The sequence below is a fragment of the Scomber japonicus genome, chromosome 15 (genome assembly GCF_027409825.1).
Source record: "Scomber japonicus isolate fScoJap1 chromosome 15, fScoJap1.pri, whole genome shotgun sequence".
Lineage (NCBI taxonomy): Eukaryota > Metazoa > Chordata > Actinopteri > Scombriformes > Scombridae > Scomber > Scomber japonicus.
The window spans coordinates 29,184,239-29,211,527 of record NC_070592.1 but is presented as its reverse complement, the minus strand read 5'-3'; the positions used below and the strand labels follow the sequence as shown (position 1 = coordinate 29,211,527).

The 27,289-nt window shown below is 40.1% G+C and overlaps 3 protein-coding genes, 1 long non-coding RNA gene and 4 other non-coding genes across 8 annotated transcripts; 1 reads left to right on the top strand and 7 right to left on the bottom strand.

Annotated features, from left to right (window-relative positions):
• Positions 1-1,674: 1,674 nt before the first annotated feature.
• On the bottom strand, positions 1,675-4,491 carry txnipa (thioredoxin interacting protein a). The gene is made up of 6 exons (XM_053333766.1): positions 4,090-4,491; positions 3,575-3,650; positions 3,320-3,467; positions 2,874-3,233; positions 2,447-2,743; positions 1,675-2,330 (listed from the first exon to the last, which is right to left on the bottom strand). Exons 1-6 carry the CDS (start codon positions 4,343-4,345, stop codon positions 2,283-2,285), a joined length of 1,185 nt encoding a protein of 394 aa, XP_053189741.1. The 5' UTR covers positions 4,346-4,491; the 3' UTR covers positions 1,675-2,282.
• Positions 4,492-9,282: 4,791 nt separating this feature from the next.
• On the bottom strand, positions 9,283-12,613 carry LOC128373645 (uncharacterized). Its single transcript, XR_008322952.1, has 8 exons — positions 12,484-12,613; positions 11,884-11,949; positions 11,136-11,174; positions 10,915-10,959; positions 10,328-10,384; positions 10,033-10,080; positions 9,731-9,769; positions 9,283-9,433 (listed from the first exon to the last, which is right to left on the bottom strand). It is a non-coding gene; the product is annotated as an uncharacterized LOC128373645 (long non-coding RNA).
• On the bottom strand, positions 9,857-9,994 carry LOC128374775 (small nucleolar RNA SNORA8). Its single transcript, XR_008323032.1, has one exon. It is a non-coding gene; the product is annotated as a small nucleolar RNA SNORA8 (small nucleolar RNA).
• Positions 10,159-10,292, bottom strand: LOC128374785 (small nucleolar RNA SNORA18). The gene has a single exon (XR_008323041.1). It is a non-coding gene; the product is annotated as a small nucleolar RNA SNORA18 (small nucleolar RNA).
• On the bottom strand, positions 10,691-10,828 carry LOC128374776 (small nucleolar RNA SNORA8). Its single transcript, XR_008323033.1, has one exon. It is a non-coding gene; the product is annotated as a small nucleolar RNA SNORA8 (small nucleolar RNA).
• LOC128374773 (small nucleolar RNA Z40) lies at positions 11,034-11,103 on the bottom strand. The gene has a single exon (XR_008323030.1). It is a non-coding gene; the product is annotated as a small nucleolar RNA Z40 (small nucleolar RNA).
• A 2,913-nt stretch (positions 12,614-15,526) lies between the features above and the next one.
• On the bottom strand, positions 15,527-23,192 carry chtopa (chromatin target of PRMT1a). The gene is made up of 6 exons (XM_053333776.1): positions 22,937-23,192; positions 21,201-21,290; positions 19,953-20,103; positions 17,328-17,499; positions 17,068-17,214; positions 15,527-16,545 (listed from the first exon to the last, which is right to left on the bottom strand). Exons 2-6 carry the CDS (start codon positions 21,263-21,265, stop codon positions 16,340-16,342), a joined length of 741 nt encoding a protein of 246 aa, XP_053189751.1. The 5' UTR covers positions 21,266-21,290; positions 22,937-23,192; the 3' UTR covers positions 15,527-16,339.
• Positions 23,193-23,251: 59 nt separating this feature from the next.
• On the top strand, positions 23,252-27,114 carry snapin (SNAP associated protein). Its single transcript, XM_053333779.1, has 4 exons — positions 23,252-23,393; positions 23,726-23,772; positions 24,725-24,843; positions 25,706-27,114. Exons 1-4 carry the CDS (start codon positions 23,278-23,280, stop codon positions 25,811-25,813), a joined length of 390 nt encoding a protein of 129 aa, XP_053189754.1. The 5' UTR covers positions 23,252-23,277; the 3' UTR covers positions 25,814-27,114.
• Positions 27,115-27,289: the final 175 nt, after the last annotated feature.

The window sequence follows — 27,289 nt, the reverse complement described above, 5'->3', positions numbered from 1 at the left end:
TCATAATACAACACAGATCCTGAAGATCCATGATGTCTATAGAATATAAAAAACATCACATGACATATTTCAGTCAGAGAAACACTAATCATGACTGAATGTTGTGTGCTAGACATTCTATTCCTCACTTGTTCACCTCTGATCATCTAGTGTTTAATTTATCTTAACCGGCAGCTGAACAATGAATTACTCCTCATCACTATCAGTGATCACACACCTGACTCTTATTTGGAATGTATTCCCATCAGCACACAACTGTTTATGTAAGGGTGTCATTGGTTAGTGCACACTGGGTAGACGATAATTCATGCTAAAAAAAACTAAATCCACAGTCCTCCTTCTATGTAAACATGTATTTAAACGTTGATCTGAAGTTAATATGAAGCTTCATATAATACAAATACATGACATTCCAAATGAGTCAAATCATGAGTCCTCTATGTTTCAACCTTACAGTGTTTTTAGTAGCAAAGTCTTTTTGTTACTATACTTCCACCACAGCTCAACAGGAAACACTAAGAGGGAATTTGATGGTAAACAGACTGTAAATGTGTCAGATATCACTTGATATGACTAACTCACACTGCTGAAGCTCAATAGAAGCTGATCAGAGACTTTAAATGACTGTGTGGACTCACTGTGGATTTAGTCCTCCATCACTTCCATTGAAAGCACATGTGAAGGAGATCTTTTAACAGTCAGTATGAACAGGAGGAATGATTACAGAGAAGAAAAACTCTTCACTGTTCATATGAACACCTGGCTGCTGGTTTAGGACACTTGAAAAATGGTGAACCTGTCCTTTAAAAATGCAACATCACAGTATAACATCACTCGTCCTGATCAGTTCTCAAAACATCATTTGGATCATCCAGACAGGTGACAAGAAACTGTCATGTCACAACAGATAATGCTTCTGTACAGTCTGGTATCTCCACATATGAATGTTAGCTAATATTCTGCTCTGTGGCAGACTGACAGCTCTCATGCCAGCATTGTTTTTCAGGTTATAACTCTAACTGTCAACAGGGTTAGTTACAATGACATATTAGTTTCCAAAATGTTAGTCTCCATGTGTTGCTGAAGACTGTCAGGCATTCAGTGACTGACAGCAGAGATGTGAGTTAACTGAAGGAAAAAGCAAATGCAGAGTATTGATTTTGAATATTTCTTTATTTAAAAAACTTAACCCATAGGGTTTCATACAAAAATACTTATTTTAAGTATCAAGAATGCATTACAAACATATCTCTCACAAATCAGTCTTAAACAGTGATTATTATCATCTTTGAACCCTGAAAGAATAGAAGTTGTGAAACACCACAGGAAGGATCTCACAGTGAAATGTTGTCTAGGACAACTGCAGATCAGATAGAATGATTATCCTCACATAAGGTGCGCTCCATCAGTCTGGAACACTTATGTTCTATAGATCGTGTTTGGCACTTGCAGTGCTCAGAAACTACCACTCATCACCAAACCTGGGTTTGGAAAATAAATGTGAGGCTTTTAACAAGTCTGGAGTGTTTTACATACAGAGTTCACTCTACATATCAGAAACATTGTTCAAACTTAACAAATAAATGCTTGTAGGCAGTAGTAGAGCAAAATGCATTCATAAAAAAGTGCAATAAAAACAAGAACAAACCATAATTGTTTTAAAACACTGATACATATGAAACTATGGATGCTGCCAGAGACTCTCTCTGTATCCAGGAAAGATTATTCTACATGCTGTAATTCTCAAAGGCAACAATATTCAGGACTAATTGTTAACAGCAACACAAACTCACTGGACAGAAGTAACAAAAGGAGTCTTTTACTAATGAATCTTTAACAGGTACAGGGTTTGACTGGAATAAGGAAAAGTCAAACCCCTAAAAAGCAAAGATGTCACAGCAGGCTTGGGCATGACTCATATAACGCTTGGCCCCAATAACAAAGTCATAAAGTGTCTGATAGGCAATGAGACCCCGATCAAGAGTCTCTGGAAGGGACAGCTTATTCAGATACGTAGTGCACCACAGACTGTGTGGCTCCACCTTCACATCCACGACCTGAAGAACACCACCATGAAGACTCAGGATCAGCGAAGGCAATGAAGCGCAGTGAAGACAGCTGATAGTACAGGCAAGTGTCTTTCTGTCCACCTCCACAGTCCTGGCTTTACTTCTCCATCCAACAACATTTCTTCTGGAGTTTGGACCTTCTGCTCCTTCTGAAGTGCCTTGAAAGAACAGTCCCTGAGAGCTGGACCACAGTTCTAGAATCTCTGCTGGACTTCAGAAGACAGGAAGCATGCGAGCGTTGCCATTGAACTCTTCCTCAGCCTGGAAACACAGGAAGTACAGTTTACTTAGACAAGCTATCAGCATATATAACTTCTTATTAGCTTGAGTGAGTGTTTTACAGTGCCTCATGGAAACCATGTGTCAGAAACACCTACCTCAGTGTAAGGTGGCGGTGATGGGAATGGGAATGCGTTCATGAAGATTGGGCTGTCGTCACCATCAAAGTCATCCAGGAGTGGAGTGAGGGGCTGGTCCAGGCCGCAGTCACGGGGGATATCGCTGTAGCTGGGCGGCTCAGAGGGCATCCTGAGAGACACCCAGCTCTGAGAGGCGTTGCTGACTGAACCCTCCTGACTGCTGACACTGTTGCTGCGGCTGCCCAGACCAGCAGTCCCTATGACCAGAGGCAGCTCCAGGATCAGTTTCTCACTTCCTGGGATGTGGACATAAATCTAGAAAAAAGGAACACATACATAAACATTAGCACTGATTTTAAAATTCCCAGTTTTCAAAAAAAAAAAAGAAAAAAAAAAGAAGGTAATAACCAAGATTGATAGCTGCATGCAGAAGCTGAAGTCTTACCATGAGCGCGTACTCCACACGGATGATGTTGCAGCTCAGCATGGATGGTTTGATCTTTGGAACCCTGATGCTCTTTCCCTGCCAGGCGTCACACATGCCAGAGATGATGTGGTTTCCACGCACTGATGACAGCTTCTGACGGAAGACCTTTGTCCGACCGTTGGCCTGATAGATGTGTTTGGCAATGATGGCTGCTTTGGGCACGACGATGCGGGAGCAGGTGTTCTCAAACTTTGCATTGATGCAAATGTCTTCACCTTCACAGAAGCCGCGGCGATCGATCTTAGCATTCAGTGACACCTGACCGTCTGGAATGAACATGCAGGTGACCTTCTTCTCCTTCATGCCACCTGTAGGAGACTGAGGACAAACGGGACACTTAGACTCAACTCATTTAGAGGTTATGGCTAACAACTCAAGCAGCATTCTCATATCAGTGAACTCACCAGCAGGTCTGGGGTGTTGACATCCAGAGGCTCTTCAACCTCAAAGGGTTTCTTGCACTCCAGAGGAGGCTGCTGTGGCCGCTCCATCACGGCCTTCACACAGTAATGGACATACCCAAACTTCCCCTTGTATGAAGACACCAGCTGCCTGTGAGAACATGAGTGAAAATTAAAGTTAAAACCAAGTATATTCCATAAAATAAACCTAAAATGAAAAGCCTCACATTCTAAGATGGAATAAGAGAATACCCTTACCCTTGCTGTGGAAGCTCAAATCCAAAGGTGTACTGGTATTTGTTGCCAGGCCTCAAGACTACCGATCCATCAGAGTCTGGAAGAAGAAAGGGAGAATTCATTAGAGTCGGTCATCCATCAATGACACCATACTTAGTATTGACTCTGGTGTGGCTGGCAGCCACCAACTGCATTTTAATAGAACGTGGGGAAGACCAGTGTAACTTGATAAGTATCCATATTAAGTTCTGAGGAGACTCCCTCTACTATCACTGTACTGAGTTTATCATTCCAGGAATTAATCTGCTGTCAGCCAGTCATTACTCAAAGTTAACAACTATTCACACTAGTAGAACATGCCAAAAGCAACTGAATATCTAGATTCAAAACACTTTTATACTAACAAAACTTAACTGCTCATTTAAATGACATTAACACATATATCGACAGCGTGCTAACTTCTGACAAAGTTCCAGTTTGTACAGTGGTGATATTTGACTGCGGAGGGTTACATGATTTTCATAAAGTGTCCGTACCTGTGGGCTGGTCGTCGAGCCGCAGAACCTCTTCATATCTCAGGTATTCAGCCTCCTGACGACAACGTTGCTTTCCTTTAGCATATTCCACTTTCGCATTGCCCAGAGCCCGAACCTTCACTGCGGACACACGCGTCACCTCGTTCACCTCCACCTCCACCCGTCCAGAGACCTTCTCTCCTCCGCAGTAAAAAGTCTTACTGGGATCAGTAAAAACGACCTGGAAGGTTTTCACTCTCTTTGTCATGGCCACCATGATTGCGAATAAAGGTTATCCAACAAGGAGCTAAAAACCGTAAGGTAGTAGAGTAACGTGTAGAGCCGTGTGGTCGTTAGATAGAGCCGCTGAAAAGCGATAGCTCGTTTTCGGAAGCGCTGGCTTCCACTTATGTCTGCTGTAAACAAAGAGGGCTCGGCTGCTTTTATACGAGGAGCCTGAGCTGCCCATGAGGAGCCAGAATGAACAGCATGGCTCAGCGCGTGCACACTGCTCCCATTGGTGGAAAAGAGTTGTTTGTGTGAGCTCTAGCCAATCAGCGTCCTGAACCGGCGCGTGGACACCGCATGGCTAGGGGAATGTACAGCATGCTCAGCAGATGTAGCACAGGAAATGGAAGGCACAGAAAAAGAACATTTGTAGTAAACATATTGAAACCAGGTAGCGTGAGTTAGAATGGATCAGAGATGTGAGTCATCAGGTGAAGAGTTTCATCCCGAGAACTCAGTCAAGTAGGGATGGGCTGGAAATAGGTTACAAATACAGACATACATGTATAAAATAGCATGAATAAAATTTCACATAAGGTGTATGTGTAATGTTTCCTAATAGTATATATGGATATAATTTAATATAGGCTATAATTAGGTTCAAATGAATTTGTTAGTTGGCAACAGACACATTTATTATAGGATAAATAAAGTAGTTTAGTATTAGATTGGGCTGTCTTATGAAAATGTGTAAAGTTGTACAGTCAGACATTTACAAGTAAATGTACTGAATTATAATGAATGTATTAAGCCTTTTTATGTATTTATTGTAGATTTGGCAGTGGAGGCAGGATGAGAGGGAAGACGGATGAGAGGGGAGACGGATGAGAAAGGTCACCAGCTGGACTTGAACTAAGGATGTTGGAGGTTCATGTTTAACTAGGCCAGTGGTTCCTAACCTTTTCTTCAGACGTGTCAGATGAACTCATGTACTACGTCATCTAAATCTGTTCATTTAGATATAATACATGGTACAATATTTAACTTTAAATGACGTAAATGTAGATATTGTTATAATATGTTTTCACATTTGTACTACTAGCACTTAGGCACAAGATAGACGTTTCAACTACTTAGCCATTATTTTTTAACTAACTATGTCAACCTCTCATCCACTGTCTTTAGCTATTTCAGCCATTTAATCATTGAGTTTAGATTTCAGTGTTTCAGAATCTTTTTTGCTAATATTAAGGATACATTTTTCTCTAAGACAATGAGCTTTTGACTGTATCACGCAGCCCACATCAGCAGACTGAGTTAGATTTGTACCACAGAACTGTAAAACTTTCCAGGACTCTGAGGATGCGGACCTAAAGGCTCATTCTTGCCTTTGATAACAGCGGCTGATTAGAATAGAAGAGAATATACTTTATTGTCTCCTAGGGGAAATTTGTCATGGACTCAAAGTGCGTAGTGCGTAGTGCATAGTAGTAGCTTCCCTTACAGACAATAAATACACATAAAATACATATAACAGCTAAAGATGTACACGTAGGCTACATACACACACAACACCAAGTTATAGCACACTTCCCAGGCCTCAGCGCACAGATCTATTTAACATTTTGATGGAGGTGGGTACGAAAGAGTAACGGTTCAGTTTGCATTTTGGGATTCTGTACCTTCTGTATTTAGTTGATTTGAGATGTGAAAGTGGGCTGCTGATGTTAAAGGACAATGATTATCTAACATCCACCCTGTAGTGACCCACACTATTATTATAAGTCAAAACCACACCTTAGTTACCGCACTATATTCACACTTGCAAAACAAGTATATCAAGGACATGATAAAACATCAGCATATTCTGCAAAATAATGTGTCTCTACCTACAGTTACTTTTAAAAGGGTAAGAAACATAAGCAGCAGCATGTAACAGTATTGTGAAAGGTCCAACTGTCAACTCTCAACTAAACCTCTTCAAGGCAATATGAAATGTGGGACTGCATGTGAAGTCTTTTAACCAAGCGCTCTGTTTTAATACATGCACAGTAGCAGATTTGGCAGTCGATCTATCAGTGACACTGCAGGTCATTTTCAGTGCTTATCAGCTGGTTCTCTATCACAACAGAGATAAGACAATTGTATTGATCTCTGTGGGAAAGTGAGGTAATGAAGCAGCAAAGAATTTGGACCAATGCTCTCCAGCAGCTTACTAAAAACCAACACATACATACATACAAACAATTTCAAATGATTACTATTATAAGTGGTAGAACTCTCTCTCTCTCTCTCTCTCTCTCTCTCTCTCTCTCTCTCTCTCTCTCTCTCTGTGTATGTGTGTGTGTGTGTAATGTCACAATTTGACCCCAGTAAGGTCAGTTACACTATCACACTCACAACTTCTGCAAATGTTTCAACATGTGTGCATGCACATATATATTTACAATGTGCACATTATGCACACAACCAAAGTGTATCACAATGTGTACAGTTGTTTGTTTTTTTCCATTTTAGTTCCTTATCCATTTGCTACCTGCTGTATAGAGAGTGTTTCTTGTACTACTGCACATGTAACTATACTCATGCACGTGCTGGCAATGACGCTACATATATATATACTGTATGAATATGTTATATATAATCTTTGTTGCAGGGATGTTGCATAGGGTTGCATTTTATAAATAAATGTTTCTGCAACTTGGCCTTTCCTTGAATAGGACTACTAAAGAAATACACAGAGATACAGTGTCCTCATACTGTTTCATTAGCAGAAGTCTTGTTATTTGAGGAAGTGGATACAGTGATCCAACATGGCGTCTAATTCTTTGCAGTCAGTCAAGTTGGTGCAGACGACATGTGCATCAGTCCATCTGTGGCTCTGCACGGCTGCCTGTGTTACTGTGAGCTTTAAATATATATAAGAGCTAATGTTTCACACTTCGATGAAAAGAAGTTTTTGAATGTGTGGCATTCTCTTCTCTTATAGTGCTTTCCTCTTTAATGTGCGATGTGCGTGGTGTGTGTGTGTGTGTGTGTGTGTGTGGTGTCATGTGACCTGCACAGCCAGCTGCTGTTCCTTGTGGTTTGGACTAGAAGCTGTTTTGGATCTGTTGACATCTCTTTGTTCCCTTCTGTGAACTTTCACCTGATTTTTTTCTTAGACGCCATGATTCCATCAGCAAGAGTTTCTTTAAAGGGACACTCTGCCCAAAACCTCAGTCATATGAAAATGAATCACCCCATCCTGAAGTGCAGAGCGGTTGTGAAAGTTGCCAGCTTGCATTTTCACTGAGAATGTAGGAAGTTATGAAGAAGGTTAACTGATCCCTTCTGACTTTCTTCTGTAAACAAAACATATGTGCATGTATGGTTTGCAGTGTTCTGTTACATGTTCACTGAAATAGAGACTTATATAATCAGGTGGGAATAACTACCTACCATGTGCCTGCTGTTTTGTTGTCAAGTAAAACTGTTCATGAGTGATGTGTTTTCAGACCAACTCAGTAAACAGAAGCCAGTCCAACCAATGAATTAGTTAGGTGCAAGGTCAACCAATGAGTGAGCTCCAATAGAATGAGGTAATGTGCACAAAGTGGTGCATGCACCTGTCCTGAGCTGCACAGGGTCACGCATGTCAACTCATACTGAGTGAACATATGGACGAATAGAGGAAAAATACTCAATAATGATCTATAATGTTGACTCTATATGAAATAGAGAAGTAAAGATGGTTGTCTTTTGTGTTAACCAATCAGAAAAGACTCCTTTTTTTTAGGATGACTCCTTTTAAGGACATCATGAAACCTGAACTCATTGTCTGCTTAACAGCTGACAGTTACTGTTAGTGTGAACATGCTGCCACCTAGTGGAGGAAACATGCAGCTACAGGATACATAGATATATGGTATGTTGGACATAGATGTATTAATAGAGATAATAGTAATGATGATAATAATAATAATAAACTTTATTTCTATGGCACAAACTAAAGTTAGAAGATGCTTCACAATGCAATAATTATATTGAGAATAACATACACACATATATATATATATATATATATATATATATATATATGATAAAAATGCCTGTCTGTACAATAATACAACTAAGCATAGTACACAATAGTACATAATACATCTAAGGCACTTCTAGGAGGATCACATTAATGACTTGTAATACTTCATGTTTAACAGCATATATTCAGATTATACATAAGTAATTCTTAGGTATCAAAATTGACCAGAACCTCCCAAGCACATGTGCTGATGGCTCCTCCATTAACTGGCTGATACTAACCAGAGCAGCTTGTTGGTGCTCACATTTTATCCTGCACACTTTGACTTTGAATCATTGGTAAGGACAGATTGGCGTAAATAAAAATAGGCTACATTAATACATATTCCTTGTCCCCAAAACAAAACATTAAACTACACCATCACACATAATCCTATCCTGTACAGACATCTCTGAATACATCGTGGTAGTGACAGAGGATGATTTGGTTTGCTCCTAATATGAAAAGCTCTACATTTCAGTGTGAAGCAGCAGTTCACTCTAGACCAATGCACACCCTGAGAAATGTGTCTAATCTCTGCAGTATTTGGGCTGACATTCATATCATTGTTTTTAAAACATCCATGTCAACACTTGTCCACCGACTGATCTTATTGTGTATACTATACAATTAAATGGACTCTATACTGCTATCAGGTATTGTGTGTAGACAGAATATGCAGATCTTTAGAAACGGTGGTTTCTAGAACTTAATCTACTTCCATTGTGAATGGAGAAGAGAGAAAGACCCAGAAAGTCAAAGCTCCAGCAACACTTACTGAATAACTTCTCAGAATATGTTGAGCTGCCATGATTCCTGTAACAATGTTTATCTTGACACTAAAGTCACCTGTTTCTACTTTGACCAGAAACTATACATCATGTTATCCTCATTGTTCACATATTAAACAAGACAAGTGATGAGGTATGGAAATAGATTTTATTTATTGTGCACAGTAGAAAAACAATACAAAATGTGAAGCAGTGAACACATCTGTTTTTGTAGATGTGATGTATTACAGAGGAAGTGACAATCAGTGTTGACAGCTGGTGTCAGATCTGCATCAGTCTGCTGCCTCTGAAAATAAAAAGGAAACAAAATGTTGAGCTATTGCACTCAAAGTGTTACACTGACATGACTAATGCACCACTTTTAATAACAATGTTACAGATTATCAGATATGGAGGTAAGACTGGTTCATGTTCCCAGCAGAACCTCTGAGCAGCAGAGCTGCTGCAGAAGCCCACTGGGATGGGATTTAATTTCTGGTCATGTCCACAGCAAGTCAGGAACTGGGATACCTGAAAGCTTTGGTATATGACCAATCACAGAGCAGAGAGGCACAGTGTGTTACTCACAGTGAAGCAGGCTGACAGTTCTCCTGGGATGATGTCTCCAGCATGATTCAGCAATCTGAAAGGAGATTGTTCAGTGATTAAAATACATCTTAAGTCTCTCCTTCTCTTCTGTGGATGTGTGTAGAAGCAGCCAGCAGGTTCTGGGTGTTTCAACACAAATACCAGGACTCCACACACATGCAGCGAGGAGACCAACGATGCCATATGTTGAGATTCTCTAGCACTGACTTATGAACAAACCAGCTGATTATCCAGCTGGCTGCAGATACCGTACAGTGCTGATACTGACTGTCATCATAGAAAGACAAACGCACTTACCACTGTCACAAGTTCAGTCTCATGTTTCTGTTCGATCAGAAGCAGGACCTGAAAGACAAAAACGACTACTTTTAATAAAATGCTTCACATGACCGAAGGGAGGGGGAATGTTACTGTGGAGTCAGTATGTGTCCTGCAGTTATATCCCACAGAGCTCATGGCAGGGAACATGTGGGTAAAGCGAAACTACAGATTTGCTCTCTGAGGCATTTCCAACGACATGACTCTACAGATCAGTGTCTGTCGGGATAGACCTCAGTGTTCAACTAACAATCACTTCTTTCTGTTCACTCACCTTTGTTATTGAATCTCTGCTCAAGTCTGGGACACAGGCTCACACTGCATTAGAAACCTGCAGGAAACACAGGACTGTAAGAAATCAGACAGTAGGCAGATAATTATTTCACTGGAATCAGGACTGGGAGAGCAGGTAGGCTGCAACTGCCTGCACTACACAGGTTTGAGTTACTGAAAACAGATCCAGGATTAACATGGGTTTTTTTTATAGCAAAGGTATCAAACATACAGCCCACTGGATAAGTGAGGCAAAGTCTGATGGCAAATTAAACTGAGCAAGTAAAACTGAGGAGCCAGTTTCATAGAAAATGAGGGCTGTGTGGCTCTGGAACTAAAATGACTGACACCCCCATCTTAAAGGATGTGTTTCAACACAAATACCAGGACTCCACACACATGCAGTGAGGAGACCAACGATGCCATATGTTGAGATTCTCTAGCACTGACTTATGAACAAACCAGCTGATGATCCAGCTGGCTGCAGATACCGTACAGTGCTGATACTGACTGTCCTGTAAAACATCTCTGCTTCCTCCTGCTATCAATGCTCTATCCATCCATCCATCCATGTGGGGGTGTACTTACTTGCTTCAGTGCAGAGAGCTGAGGGGACAAGGTTGTAGAAGGAACCTGCAGGAGGAAGAGGAGAGGATGAAGGACATGTTTCCAGCAGCATCATCAAAGTCAGTTATCAGAGGGTCTTGTGTTGTTCAGAGAGGCATCTGTCATTCACAGTTCAGAGCAGTTGAACATAAGCCAATCATCATAACAAGTCAGCACTGGATGTGTTCTGGAATAAAACTTACCATGCAGGCGGCTGCTGCTGCTTTGCTCTGCTCCTCCACCTGCACACACATATATTGGTTTAAATTCTACAGTAATAACAGCAGCAGACATTAACAACATGTCACAGTAGAAGCTGTCACTTCTCATAAGTAGCACTGCTGCAGAGAGTTCACAGCAGTGGGTTGCAAGAGAATGAGTTGCTCTTTGCACTGTGAGTGCTCCACAGCCCACCTGACAGGACCAGAGCTCACACTGTGCCAAACCTTACCCTTTCTACTGGAATACCCCCCCCCCCCCCCCACACACACACTTTATGACTACCAGCTACTTACAGGAGGAAAGTAATGTGCGTTATATTAGATTTTAATATACAGTTAACATCCTAACATTTTTCCTCATAATTTTACTGTGCAGTGCTGGAAAAACATTACTTTCAATTATAGTAACATATGTTTGGTAGCATTGTGGTTCTCAAAATCATTTCATTCTTTCATAAATCACCTAATACACAAACAGGTCAGCACTACTTGTTTTCTTTTGAAGATTTAAAAAAGGTTCACTGATGAGTAGACAAACTGACTTCACCAGCAGATACTATGTACAATAACACTGATTTATGACTGTCACATTTATCCACATCAACTGTATACAGTAGGGTGATGGTAGTTAGTCAGGAGAACTCTGAGCTGTTCACTCCAGTCTAATTCTGAGCAAGAGAGGCTTCATTTATTGTCTTCCAGTGACTACAGTAAGAGCACACATACTAACCTCATGTCCCAGAGAGGCTGGACATACCATAGGGTATCTTCACACTCCCATCAATGAGGTCATTGCCTACAAAAAAGGGAGGAAAGGCATCATTAAAACCAAAATACAAAAGATCTATCAGAGACACTAGTGCACAGAGGATGAATGTACCAGGCCTCATTGACACCGTTCAGCAACCAGCAGTGCAGAGGTGAAAGCAAAACCTGATGTTCTATAGCCACACTGCTGCTCTGAGATCAGCCCACTGAGCAGGACAAACCCACTGATCAGTCTGTACTGTGGCACTGATGTGGACAACTCACCCACTGGCAGGGTCACATGATCCACACGACTATTTCTAACCATTCAACTCAGTACTTCTTCATTTGATACTTTAGTCACTTAGATCTATGCATATTAAGAATTAAGTGTGTTCACATTTCTCTCCAAGCATTAACTCTAACTTCAGTCGTGTTATTGAAGTCAAGTTTTGGCTAGTTTTTCTTCTACTCAAGCAGTCACTTTTGGGAATATGGCAGGTTTAATATTGCTGTCAGCCTGGGTCATTTGCATCCTGGGTCTGTCACTATGCATTACTGTTGTATGCAAAATTTGACAAACCTAATAGGCCAGTTGAGGACACTTGTTGCTGGTTTGAACAGCTTCTTCAAAGCCATTTCTCAGACGATTCTCCATTTCTCGACTAAAAGAGATGTCAGCAAGGACATCAGCTGCTTTCTTCTTTCAGCTGCCATCTACAATCAAAGAAGACACTTAATGACAGACACACGCACATGTACACACACGCACTTTTGTTCATCTTATTTTCTGTATACTGTGAAATTTTAACACGTGTAGGTGGAGGCTTTAAATAAGCCCATTCTTTCTCCCAGCAAGGTTATGTCATTATGTAAATGTTAACTTGTACAAAAAATTTAAACTATTGTCCTCTGTAGCAGTTAAAGCAACATGTTAAATAATAGGACTATTACAGGATTAGCATTAGCTGTGGCTAGGACAGCTTTTGGTTATAATATTTGTTTTATTAGTAAATTAATCTTCAGAACAGTATCCTACAGCTTTTCCCGCCTTGTTTACAGTTTCCCCGAGTAATAGAAGCATTGAGTTAAACTGCACTCTACTAACATGCTGTTACACATTCATGTTAGCATCAAGCTAACTGTTAGCTACAGTTACTCGGCCACACGAGGCAATGCAGCGCGCGACATTTGAAGCCGTCCGGTATAGTTACAGATTAAACCCCCCTGTCTGAAGCACAGTGTTCATGTATGAATATTAACTGCTACATATGTTTAACATGATAGAAATATCTTAAGAAACTTGCCTGTCCCACGCGCTCTGGTTCAGACGTCTTCATCCCGAGGAGGACAATGTCGAAAAGAGCTTTCCCCGTCCTGCTGAGTCATTTATAAGATTGCGTTACGACAATTCGAACTGCTTTTCGACACCGCCGCTACGCGTCATGGCAACTCCCCAGTGCCGTAAAAAGTTCTATACTAACCACTAACCAGTCTATTATGATACTAACGCTCTATGTCCCCATAAATACCATAAACATAATAAAGAACTCTGTCTATGATAAGTACGCTGTTTACTCACTTTATGTCATAAAGTCTCATTAAAATGATCTTTGACTTTTCTTAATATTTCTGTGTTGGGATAGAGTTGACTAACGCAGTTTGCAAGGCAGCATTCTCTCACCACTGTGTGTGTGTTTGGTGTGATGCAGCAGACTGTTCTATCAAGCTGTTCAGAAAAGAAAAAGATTGGATGAGCCTAGAAACTACACACACTGCTAAAACGTGCTGACGCAAAAAAAGAAAGTACTATTTTCACTTCTTGTGATTGTGTAATTCTGGGTTCAGTAGTCTCAGAACAGATGAAGGCTGGGACATGAAACCAGATTATTATTATATTATGATGAGAATGACTCCTGAGCAGAGTACAGCTCAGGTTAACATAGTCCTGATAAGTCATATAGTTGTTAACCCTTACATATTGTTTGGGTCCAATTTGACAAACCAAAAATTAAAATATTTAAAATGTTATACTTTTGTATAGATGCTACATTGAGTGTCCATTGAGTGTGTTCTGGGTCAAATGACCTCTGTATCTATTGACATGTGTTTATGTTAAATGAATAGTTCATAGTTTGAATCATTCTTTTTATGATGTAGCAGTGAAGACTGATGGCTCTAATGGTTCTACAATAAACCCCACAGTTCATTTTCACTTTACATTAAATACATTTCCATCATTATTGCTATGTTATATTTTCATGTCTTAGGTCAAATAGGACATGATATTGTGTGATAGGAGCTAAAAAATACACTCTCTCTGCTCTCTGAAACATGAATCAAGGTTTAATCACATTTATTGATCAGTCAGATCCACTATTGATGCTTTCTAAACACATCTGTTGTTTAAAATTGGGTATAGACACTTTTTATGAGGGGAACATACTGTGATGGTGTAGAATACGAACAGTATGTAAGGGTTAAAGTAGAATTATATTATCAAGCATCACTAGTCCAGACTTGGTCTAGTGTACTTTACATTAATTATAACATAATGTGCTATAAACTAAGCACTGGTGTAGTAGCAGCCAGAGGTGGACAGAGTACACAGCTTCCTTACTTGAGTAAAAGTACAGATACCCCTTGCTAAATTTTACTCAAGTACAAGTAAAAGTACTACGGTCAGATGTCTACTTAAGTAAAAGTACTGAAGTACTTGTTTTTAAAAGTACTTGAGTATCAAGAGTACAAGAGTACATTTTCTTAATATTGCATTACTACTGCCACAGTGCTTCCATTTATGTATAGAAATGTCCTAGATGGAGTTATGACAAATGTTAATACCTTGGAGAATGTAAAAGGAATTGAAAGTAAAATTCTTTCTCTCTCTCTCTCTCTCTCTTCCTTCCTTTCACCCTTCCTTTCCTCCATGGTTTCGTGTCTCTCATCTAACCTGACCATGATTGGTGATTGCTGATAGGCTGTCCCAATCAGTGGTGCCTGCACAATCCAATCACGTTTTTTTGTTTTTTTTAGTAGAAGTAACAGGTACTCACAGGTATGGATAGAAATGTTGTGGAGTAAAGAGTACAATATTTGCCTCTCAAATGTACTTGAGTAAAGTCATGAGTACTCCCCAAAAATGATACTCATGTAAAGTACACATCCCTCAAAATTGTACTTAAGTACTGTACTCAAGTAAATGTACTCCGTTACTGTCCAGCTGTGGTAGCAGCGTGTTGCCCCTTTGTATTTATCATGTGTCTCCCATGTTTTACCACTTTATGTCCACACTGCACCTTTCTGAGAGCATACTACTAATTCATTTTCCTTCACCAGCTCATTCAGACAGTAGGCGCTCTGAATCATTGTTAAAACCTGCCCAGATGTTCAGTGTTGGGCTAGTGTGGATGTGAAGGCCTCTAACTCTCACATCTACTCCATGTTGAACACAAAGCAAGACTGTACGCAACTTCAATGTGAAGACAAACTGGTGATTTGTTGACTTGGATCAGAGCAGACAGACACTCTTCCCATCACTTAATGATTCATTGTGTCACTTCCTCCATAAAGTGCGGGCCATGTGTATCCATGTCTACTACAGAAGGATCAAATTGGAGCTCATGTTTTGGGAGTTTGCCATCACTGGCTAATTTTAATTATTCATGTTGAGATTAACACCACATTGAAACTCACTTTCTGATTTGTGGTTAACCTTTTACACAAGAGCTTTTCATTAAAAACTGTTTTACTTGATTGTGTGTAATCTGACACAAATGTTATCAAGTACAATTTTAAAGAATGGCAACAGCCCTGAAGAATGCTGACTAATGGAAGAACAAAAATGTCAAAGTACTACATCCTTTAAATAGAAACAAAGACAAATGGATACTTGGCTTAAAACCCTCTGCTCACATTCTTTTTTTAAACAAATAATTTAGAAAAGGTTTGCATTGAAAATGTTTAAGATAAGACAACAAATTAAACCAAAAACCTTATCATACAAGTTTTTAAAAAAAAAAAGAAGTAATTCAAATATGGTTACAAAGGAAGGTTAACACAACAGAATAACTGATCAGGATCAAACCATTATAGATATCTGTCCCAAATTTGAAACATGTTTTCATATAAAAAAACAAAAAGGTTTACAGACAGCAGAGTGTTAATGTTTAAAAAGGTCCCTTCACACAGTTACTCTACAATTAAAAGGGTTTTTGCAGGAACAGGGTTGATGCAGAAATGCATTGTGGTTGAAGCACATTCAGGTACTCTGCTGTTCCTCCTGCTCAGAGTCCTGGACTTTGACCGCTCAGCATCTAAATTTAACTAGTATTTCTCCGCACGTCAATCTGGTGCACGACACTAACGCTGTGTGTGAGTTCAGCTGTACAGTTCTGCAGTAAACTCTACATGTGCTTTATTCAACAGTTCTTCAGGGGTCACTCCATGCTGTCTGGGTCTGCCTGTGCCATGTAGGCATCCAGCTCAGCGTCCAGGTGGCCTTTGGTCTTTGACATGTAAGCGTCCAGCTGGTTGTCCAATTGTTCGCGGGTGACGGCGGGTTGGCGGATGCCGCGCCCCCCCCGCCCGCGCCCACGACCGCCTCGGCCGGCGAAACCTCCGCGCCCGCGCAGCCCGCCACGGCCTGTCAACAAGAACACACACACACACACACACACCAGTGGTGACTGGAAAGCACAGATTTTAAAAGCATGTATAATAAAGAAAATCAAACTGGTCGTAGGGCTGCTCGATTATGGAAAAAATCATAATCACTGCCTTTTATCTGTCGCTTAGCGCAACACACAGCAGAAAATGTGCAGGGATATTAGAGCTGAGCGAGTTACCATGACGATAGTTCAAACATCACATCCTGGTTTTTAATAATTAGTCAGTAAACTCAGCATCGTCTGACGCAGGCTGGAAACTCTGCACTTTTATTTACAGTTAAAACATTTCACCGTGTGTTTCAGCTTCTATCAAACTAACGGAGCTGCAGTGGCTTCCGGTCTAAGCTTTTCAAAATAAAACCTTTGTTATTGTGCGCTTCTCATTATTAAAAAATCATTTCCCCTCGATTTTATTAGTTTTGAGGTCGTTTAGCCCCTAAATCGTAATCACGATCAAACTTCGATTAATTGAGCAGCCTTAACCGGTCGGCCCTCACCTCTGACTATTCCTCCTCGTGCTGCTCCTCTGGACAGAGCTCCTCCACGGCCGGGGGGTCCTCCACGGTGACGCCCTCCTCTACGCATAGCCAGACGGCCAGCAGCTCCACGGCCTCGCATGGGTCCGCCTGTAGCCACTCGCTTCCCTGTGCAACACCAGACGCACACATTTATAAACCATGACAGTGGATCCCATGTTAACAAAAAGTGTGCTTTTTTTCTACCGTGCTTTTCTAGAAATGTGAAGTGAGAGCTGCACCTCTCAGGGACAGAGCGCCCCTCATCAGTCCTCCTCTGCCTCGTCCTCGCAGGCCTCCTCTGGTCATCCCCCTCATTCCTCCTCTGCCAGGAGCTCCTCCTCTCATCAGAGCACCAACGGGCCGGCCCAGCCTGGCCTGGATGTTGCTCTTTCCCAACCGCTGCTTCAGGCTCTGATACAAGTTATTCACACACACAATCAGACTATATGAAACACTCACAGGTCAGTGATGCTCAGCTAACTTTATAAACTCTACACACTATACCATTTAACTAGTGAGTCAATTTAATGACTTTTACATTTTAACATTTTTTACAGTATTTTCTCCGTACTTGTATACATTGAAATTAAATTGCATTTCTCCCCACAACAAAAACAGAGCAATTGCAGAATAGAACGATTCAAAACACTAAAAATATACTTAGCAAAACTATATTTAGGTTCAAAACAAAAGTAAAGGAAAATAACTACAAAATAGCAAACAGTGTTTTCACCTAAAGGCTGTGTGAATAACACTAAGCTAGTAAACATGGATGTAAACATAGGATTCTAAATACTTAAAATATTGTCTTTATGTTTTATGAGAAAAGAAATGCATTCAACATGTTAGATCTCAAAGATACACACAGTGGGCCTCAAGCAACAATTACTCATACAAAACTAATTCATATGACTCACTTAAAAGGAATGTTTTCATGTCTAAAGTGTCTAAAGGGGACAACACATTTAGAAAGGGAGCGAGAGCATTCACCTAGTAACAGAGGAGTGTTGTGTTGGGAGTACAGAATGTGTAGCTTACTGATAGTCTACACATTTTCAAAGTCAACTCTACACAATCACACTTCTCCTTGAGTGAGACTTTGTTAGACATAACAAACGGAGCAGATTAAGTGAAAGGTAAAGATGTGTGGTCGCTTCCATAATGTTGTGAGACACTAAAACAAACACATTGAGGGTTTACACTGAAGTCTGCTTCATGCCTGTTGGCTGAAGCCCTCACTCATTCTGGACCCATTTCAAATCTTGTTGTCCATATTAGTCACTTACAAGTTACACTTTAGGAACATTTCATCATTTCAGAGGTCTGAACAGAGCATATGAGTGATCTAGATCTGTCACAACTGAACAGACAGTCTGCTTGTCTTTATAAGAGGGAAACATTTAACATAGAATAGTCATGATTTCATCTCAATTAATCTAGAGTTTAAATATGATGCTTAAAAAGAAACTAAAACAGAATGAATGCTAAAGTAATACTGTTCAATAGATCATCATCACTCAAACTAAAGAAGAACATGCGGTCACATGGGTTTTTCAATATAACATAACTACGCGGGTGACTACTACACTGGACACCTTAAGCACTTCATTCAGTTTACTAGTCATGTTTAGTACTACTCAGCCTGTTGACACAGTTGTACACTCAGAGTTGCATTATGTGTATCTGGAACTGAGGGAGAGGGGAGTAAAAGTTGGTATCGACCCATTATCAGATCTGTCACACACATTTTTTTCCGAGTGCATTTTGAAATCAGTCAAGAGATGTGTTAAGTTACTGCTGATGTAAACATTTCCTGCATTACTGATTGCTATTAAAAGCTATTAAATGACAACATAAAAGCGGAGGATAATAGCACTAACGTATCATAACTAAATATTGGTGAAATGAACTAGTTTCGTGGCAGATAATGTGTTATATAGAGGCTGCGCTTCGGTGCCCCGTGTACTCTCATTATACAGATATACACAGCGCTCCACTGGAGCTAATTTCATCTGAACGACTCCAAATGACACCAAAGTTGTCTGGGTGAGTAAATGATCGTATTTTATGCTAGAAAGAAGGTCCAGGTTGTAAAAAATGGTAATTATCCTTTAAATGTGAATCTCACTGCAGCGTCTCACATTGTCAATGATCTGAAGTTGGACATCAATGGGCCAATCAGAAGCCTCAACTGTGAACAGTGAGTGAAAATAAGTGAGACTAGCAGTGTGTTTTACTGAAACACTGGAATTATTTTTCTGTAATATTCATACTTTGCAAAGTGGGCCGTATCTTTGACACCCTTGGTTTAGGCTATGTAAATAAATGCTAAAAACTAGTCAAACCTATATCATGTGTCCTGCTTGTTTCTGCTGAAAACAAGCAGAGAGTGAGGAGGATGTGAGAGGAGCTGCTGCACACACTTACACTTCACAACTGCAGTCTCCACCATTCAACTGAGTACTGATAACACCCTTACTATTTAACAATTCAGCTTTTTATTTTTACAAGCTGTACACTTATATCAAAGTTTCATTTCTATAGTGTTGTCCCATGAAAAGATATGATAAAAAAAAAATTGCAAAAAAGTGAGGGGTGTACTCACTTTTGTGAGATACTGTATATATCACAAGTAACACAGTAAGACGTTCAGCTGATATCTGTTTCACATTATATTGGGTCATTTAATTGTTATAAACATTGATTGTTGTAGTCGGCTGCATGAATCAATATTACAGTCTAGAGAAGACTGCACACATCTCATGCTGTGTGTGTGTGTGTGTTCTGACTCTTTAATAATCATTGATAGATCTTTGTTGCACTACTACTAATCATGCAATGATCAAAATAAAGTGTCGTCCCACCTGTTTGTGATTGAGAGCGGCTTGCACTGACGGCCGGTTCTCCATCTGCTGGGCCAGCCGGCGATTGCGAGCACTGGCCAAATGCTGCTGTTGCATGGTGGCTCGAATGCTAACCGCAGTGGGCTGCTTGTTCTTCAGCATGTTAGTGAAGCTTTAGGAGGTGGGAGGGAAAAAAAGAGGGAGGAAGTAAAAGAAGGGGACAGGGGATATACAGAAGAGGAGGAGGAGGAAGCAGGGTTCCACATCAACTCATTTCTCATGTTACGGTTGTGGCCACAGAGACTGAGGTGGCTCTTTTGTTGGCACTCATTTTCTCTCTCAATCATATGACAAACCAGAATTACTTAAACAGTCATTTTTGCATGTGTTTTGTTTTTTTTAAACCAAGCACAAGAAGAAAAGCTACTCAAAAGATAAAACAAGAAGAAAACAGAGTGAAGGACAGAAGCAGGTGCCAGGAGAGCAGCACAATTTTGCCACTTACAGGCCTCCACCAGCTGACCAGCTGGGGTGTCATCATCGTGCTGCAGCAGCGGAGGCCTTGGACGTGAGGAGTGCTCGGCAACCCAGCCACTTACAGCATGGACCGTGACTAGTGGGTGAACCACTGAGTGACTGAGCAGGGAAACCAAGGTGGGAGGGAGGGGGGTGGGGGTGGGGGGGGACAGGGGAGCTCTCGGTCACGTCCAAGCTAGGACTGGGTACCTGGTGTTTTATAGGTTTGGAGCAGAGAGAGAGAGAGCGAAAGAGAGTGAGAGAGACAGAGACAGTGACAGATGAGGATAAAAAAGGAGCGTGTGCTTTACTTCCACTGGTTTGAGAGAGAAACGCCCCTGCTTTAGTGTAAGCTTTCCTCTCCCTCTGACAGCGTATACATTGTGTATACTGTGATGTGTAAGTAACAGGGAGCAGGAGTGCCATGGCAGTTTTCAGGACAGTGGTCTTTGTCTCACATAGGCTTACCAAGTAGGACCACTACCCTCTCCCCCTTGTCTACACGTGTGCACTGCTCACACAAGACATCCAAAGCCCAGGCGAGCCCCTTCCGCTCCGCCGCGCTACCACATTTGAACCCTGCCTGTGTTGAGTGAGCAGTGCACACGGTGGGGCCAGTCAGAACAGCATCCATGTCGGATCCGGTTTGCCCGACAGTAGCCTTCCGCAGAGAGCACTAGAACCTTCACAAGCCAAGGCTGGCCCCCCTTGCATCTGGGTGTCTAACTGCTGACAGGGTGCGTGGCGCCTCACCGCTCATTCAGGGACACTTTGGTGGTGCTTTTCAGGACAACTTTTTGGGAGGAGGCAGCGCTCATTTTGACAGGCTCCGCTTGCAGGCTCCTGAAAAGAAAAACAGGAGAGAAAGTTAAAATGAGGCCACGAGAGAGATTTATACGGCAAAAATATATATGACTCAATTATGTAGGAGACTTATTTTTATTGTCATATTTATTTTCAGTCTAAAGCACAGTGTGTACAATGTCTAAATCATGAAATCAAGTTCTTACAGTATGTACAACAAGGTTATGTGTAGTCAAAAAATAATGCAGATGACTGTCTCTGGCTACCTTGTAGTGAAATTAATGGATGAGAAGAACAGCCTGAATATGACTCAGCACACTAATATGTGCTCTCTGTTTGTGTTAGCTGACAAAGTATCACTGAGTGCATAGTTTCCATATTCTACATTGTACAGTCGGTTTAATGATGTGCTCTACTTAGCAGAGGTATCTGGTAGCGACAGTCAATAGCTGTGTGGGATAACCTGTATGTTATGCTTAATCATGGTAGCGTTGAATGGAGGTTCAGGCCTTTTATAATTGTTACTCAACTGCCTTAAAAAAAAAAATCAGTTTAATCCTGCAGTCCTCATTGGACCCAAAGCTTTTTGGGAGCTGCATTTTTAAGGTTTTCCTTACATTTAATGGAACAGACACAGTAAGACGTGCCATTACTCTGACATTGTAACAAACAGGGTGGATAAATGTACAGCAAGCACACAGGATGGCCACTTTACTGTTTACCATGTTATGTTTATTATTGAGGTTGTAGTGTGTAGTGTTGTATTGGAGTGCATCGGCCAGTATTAAAAAGTGTTAATATCTTGACCATCCAATTAATATGGAAATATTCACATTTATACACAATGCTGCTCAGTACATTAACACACACACACACACACACACTACAACCTCAATAAAAATAAAACAGAATGATCTCCTTTCTGAAGAGGAAAGCTGTTGTATTAGATTGCACAGCTGTTCCTAATAATGCACTCAGTCAGTGTACAGCCTCCATGGATGCATCTATTCATACATGACAATTCCAAATAACAGTTTGTGTTGCTTTTTGGTTCCGTTACACCCCCACCGCCTTTTATATGACCCATTTCCATTGGATCCTTGAATTAAGCTTTTTATGGCTTTAAACGATCTGCTAAAGCCAGCTGTTAGGGAACAGTTATCATGAACCAGGCTGACTGAGTGGGTGAGGTGACACAGTCAACACCACCCACACCTGCCAGGCCATAATTTATGTCACTGTGAGACAGACATATGCAGCAGAGGAACTGTCTTTCTCATTTACAATGGAATGACCGTGAAGGTTTGATTCCTACACAACAAGCTGCTTTAGATCCGGCTTTAAGCCTTCTACCGCCTCTTTACATGGAGCTGTTTCTGTGTAATTAATTAGACGTTCCCACTTGAGTGCTCTACAATGAAAGTGCCATTGTTCATAAATAGAGAGCTCAATCTATCAGGAATAGTATAACTCGTCCTATGAAGTAGAGTTACGTAGTTTAGATTCAGGAATACAGAACGTCCTCGAGCCTAACAAACTAGCTAAACTTAGCGTAGTTAGACTATAAACAGGCCTTACATAAGCGGCCCGGTTTCTCAGCTCTAGCTTTAAATATATGTGCTGAATTATTTAAGATGGTTCAGTGCAATTCAAATATTTAATACATTGCAGCAGTTTTTACTTACAGTGAGTGTATCGTTGGTGGAGAGAAGCCTTAGAGCCAGCTCGGGTTAGCTTCAGTAGCTAGCTGGTACTAGCTCGGTATGTTCTCCTGCTTAGCTAACCTATACAATGCTTCGCTTCAGCGCTAACGACCGTAAAAGAAACGAACCAAGTCTAATTGAATTCAGGTGTTCTTTTCCCAGAGTAACTATAAAATGCTAGAGACAGGAGTCTGGCGATACGTCTTCCTAAAATGGTGCTGGCTAAGTGACTCTCCTCGGGAAGAAAATGGAGAGGTTATGAAGACTCCAGCGTCATTATGTTACGTAGTTTCCGGTGTGGCTTGTGTTGATGATTTACTAAAATGGCTGCTGCTGCGTTAGTAGAGACTTCTGCAGGGAAAGATGTTATTGCCGAAGGATTGCTCGATCTACTGAAACCAGCTATTCAGCAGCTGGACTTGCATGTCCACTCAGTCAGGTAAACCAGTGTCGTTGTTCTATCTTCAGTTGATGATCTGTATTCATGCGCATCACACACCTCTGCTGTCTGTCTCATAACTCGTGACTTGTGTATATGTCTACTCTACTCGATGTGTATAGCAGCTTGTTATTTCCTGCTGTGTACGTGAGATCTCACTTAAATACTTATTTACTGTGTATATCCTTTTGTAAATGTTTGTCTAGGATGTTTATGATTTTAGTGAGACTTCCTGTTTCAATCATAAATATACACTTATTTTGCATAAGCCTGCTGCATCTGCTTCTTTCATTCCACTTTATGATTATTGTAATGATTTTGTATGTTTGCAGAGAGAGCCAGGTGGAATTAAGAGAACACATAGACAATCTTGCCACAGGTAAATAACTATATCATGTATGTTAATGGATGAGTTCATTATCTTAAAACAATTGCCATGTGCCCATATGTGCATTGAAATAGTTTAGGTCAATGTACTTCATCCTTAGAGACCAACCGATATCAACCAATATATTGACCTGATCACAGATATCTCTGTATCTGTGTTTATGCTGTCTGATATGTACTGATATTTTTTCTCAAAGATATAGGATATATACATTTTAAGTATATTTGATCATTTTTTCTTATTTAGTGTAATACATATTAAATTCATAGTGAAGTTTACAGTTTCAGTGCACTGATGTCATTTTATGAAAATCAAATGTGTTCTTAAATAGTAAAATATCATGAGCTCTAGTACATATTTTTGTCACAAGTATATGGTAACCACATCTGCAAAAAAGTGTTTTTGTGTACTTTCTGTTTATATAAGATTATCAATGGATATGTCAATATCTGAATTTTTTTCCTCCCTAATATCGATATCGGCACCACACCCAAAAATCCAGTATCAGTCATGTTCTATACTTCTCACCAAACTGACTTCAAATAGATCTATTTTAACAGAAATGCCAGTCTAAGTGATAGAGGAATGAACTGTCAACACTCTTTTTGTGTAAAAGGCCTTTTTAAGATTGAGCTAACGTCTATATGATGTTTATTATCTTGGACCAGCTGAACTGAAGGCTGCATTTTCACACAGATCTGGGCTGTGATTTAAAAAATTCAAAACTTAAATTTAAAACCCTTAAAATGGATCTATTAGAAGGAATATTGTTGCACAGAAAGAACAAGTCCAACAAAAGCATTTCAATGCAGATACAGCTGTGTCAGTACAGGCTTCAAAACATGGAACTGATATGAAGATCCATGAAAATGTGTAATATATTTGAAGTACCTTAAATAAAAAATGTGCTTGCTAATAAGTGTTTTGCTCTCATTGGTTGCAGAGTTATGCAGGATAAATGAACATCAGAAGGTGGCTTTAGACCTGGACCCCTACGTAAAGAAGCTGCTAAATGCAAGACGTAGAGTAGTGCTGGTTAACAACATTCTGCAGAACGCTCAGGTCAGTGTGAGAATGTCTGTATATCATCAACAGTGATGTGTGTAATGGTGAAGCTGTTGTTCATAGTGACAATATCAGCAGCTCTACTGAGCTTTGTAGCAACTTTGGTATTAAACATTGCTTTCACCAGCCTGAGAAGCTGTTTACAGAGAAACATCTGTGATAAACCACTGTACACTGCTGACCAGGCCCAGCTGCTTATTATGGTGGAGAGTCAGATATATAACTGCTACCATTGCTACTACCACCACTAGTACTGTACTGCTACAATTACTAGTGTCATCATCACTACTATTTTACTATTTTCACTACCATCTTACTATTCTACTATTATTACTGTTGCTTATGTTGAGTTGACCTGGTCACTGCATGTATTAAGTTCATATGATATCCTATGAAAAGTAGGATATCATACAATCAGAAGGTGAGAATACATTGCAACGTGGAATTTATTTACTTTACAAAACTCATTCCCATAATATATCATCAGACATTAAGGAATTGAATTTTGAATTGTATGGACAATATGAGTTGGCCTCCTTTTTTAAGAAAAAGACTGTAGCTATTGGTGTTATGAGGATTGGAAAACTGTTAATATCAATGAAAAAGTATAGTTACAGACATTTGAAACATTGTTGAGTTAGTTTAGAGCAAATGTCTAACTCAGTTGACTCCTCCACCTCTAATACTTGGATAATACAATAATATTACGGTTTTTCATTGGTATATATTGAGTGGGACTGAACTGGTGTAAAAACAAAAAATGGCACAACCCCCCCCCCCCCCCCCCCCCAAAAAAAACAAAACAAAAATACAACAAACTCATGAATGTACCAAATGAATGTCAATATTGTGTCCCCAGGAACGTCTGAGGCGACTCAACCACAACGTAGCCAAGGAGACAGCACGACGAAAGACCATGCTGGAGGCGTCAGGAGTGTTCACCTCCCGCTCCCCCAGTAAACCCTGAGCTTCCTCCTCCTCCTCCTCCTGCTCCTGCTTTGCACAGCAAATACTGTGGACTGTCCCGACCAGGAGGGACACATCAATACAGGAAACTGTAACACGAGGAAGACGAGTCTTCCTTTGACCTTTAGAGAGCTGTTTGTCTCATGGCATGCTCATGTTCTGCACTGCTTTGTCTGATGTTGTCATAATAAAAAAAAAAAAAAGCCAGGCTGCCACCTGCTCAATGTCAGGCAGCTGCAAATAGGTTAATGTCTTAATCCTCTGGTGAAACACATCAGAGAATGAGCTTTACATTATCAGCTGATAACACTATATCACACATTTATTAGTAGTTTGTCCTCTCATCAAGTCAATTATGTTCCAGCACTCTGGGAGATTTTAATTTAATAATTTATATGCACTGATTCTACAGTCAAAGACAAATGAGATGCATTATTCTACAAATGTTAGAACAATGTGTAATTGTGATATAAATGTGTATGCAGGATAGAGGATGATACTTGGCTGCAGTGATGTGGATCAAAATAACAGATAGTTGTTTCACTGCTTGAAGGATTGCAGTATTGTCAGTCTCCATGTGTTCTTCTGCTCTCTGTCTTTGGTCAATGGTGAAACAACATGAGAAAGTTTGGGTTTAGCTGACTTTTATTAGATTAAAGTACAGAAACACAAATGTGCTGTAGCAAATCAACCAACACAGAGCATATTGATTGGTTTAATATTAGATGATGGAAATCAAACTGGAGAATGTTGTGTCTCTGTGATTATGCAATATAATGCCTACATAATGCTTCTGATTTCTACTTTTTGTTCAGATATTTGTCTTTGATGTTTTGTAAAGTATACATTAACATTGTGTTCTTATCTTTTTATGCTTGTGCATTTCTTAAATGACTAATTGGTCAACATGCTCATGAAAACAAGGCAAAGGCTCATATTGCTCCCCACTCAGTATGAATATAAAATATACTGATGGTTTACCCTTCTTAGTGCCAACATGGGCTACATTTAGCTTGAAGGTGACACTACAGGAAAGTTAAAAAGTTTCAAATTTCATGGCAAACTTGTTGGTAACATAATTTCACAGCGTTATTATTAACTATTAATTTCCTAATAATCTGCTGAAATTTAGGTTTTTTGAAACAAATGTGAGTAAAAATCAGACAGTTTGAGAACTTTACATGATGTACTGCTTCATTTAAATCCAAACAAATATTTCATTATTTATTTATTATTGGAAACTAAATTCTTCTACATACATGTTGAATTGTGTGCTTACCTGTAGACGAATAGTTCAGTGAACTGACTTTAATTGGAAGTGTAGCAATGTAACTATTTACCTCTAAATTACATCATTCTTTACGATTATTGACCAGAATCTACTCTCTTATGAATGACTATGAATATCCACATTTCATTAAACGTCAACTATTGACCACTAAAGTGTTGGTCAGGGGAAGAAATATGTACCTGATCT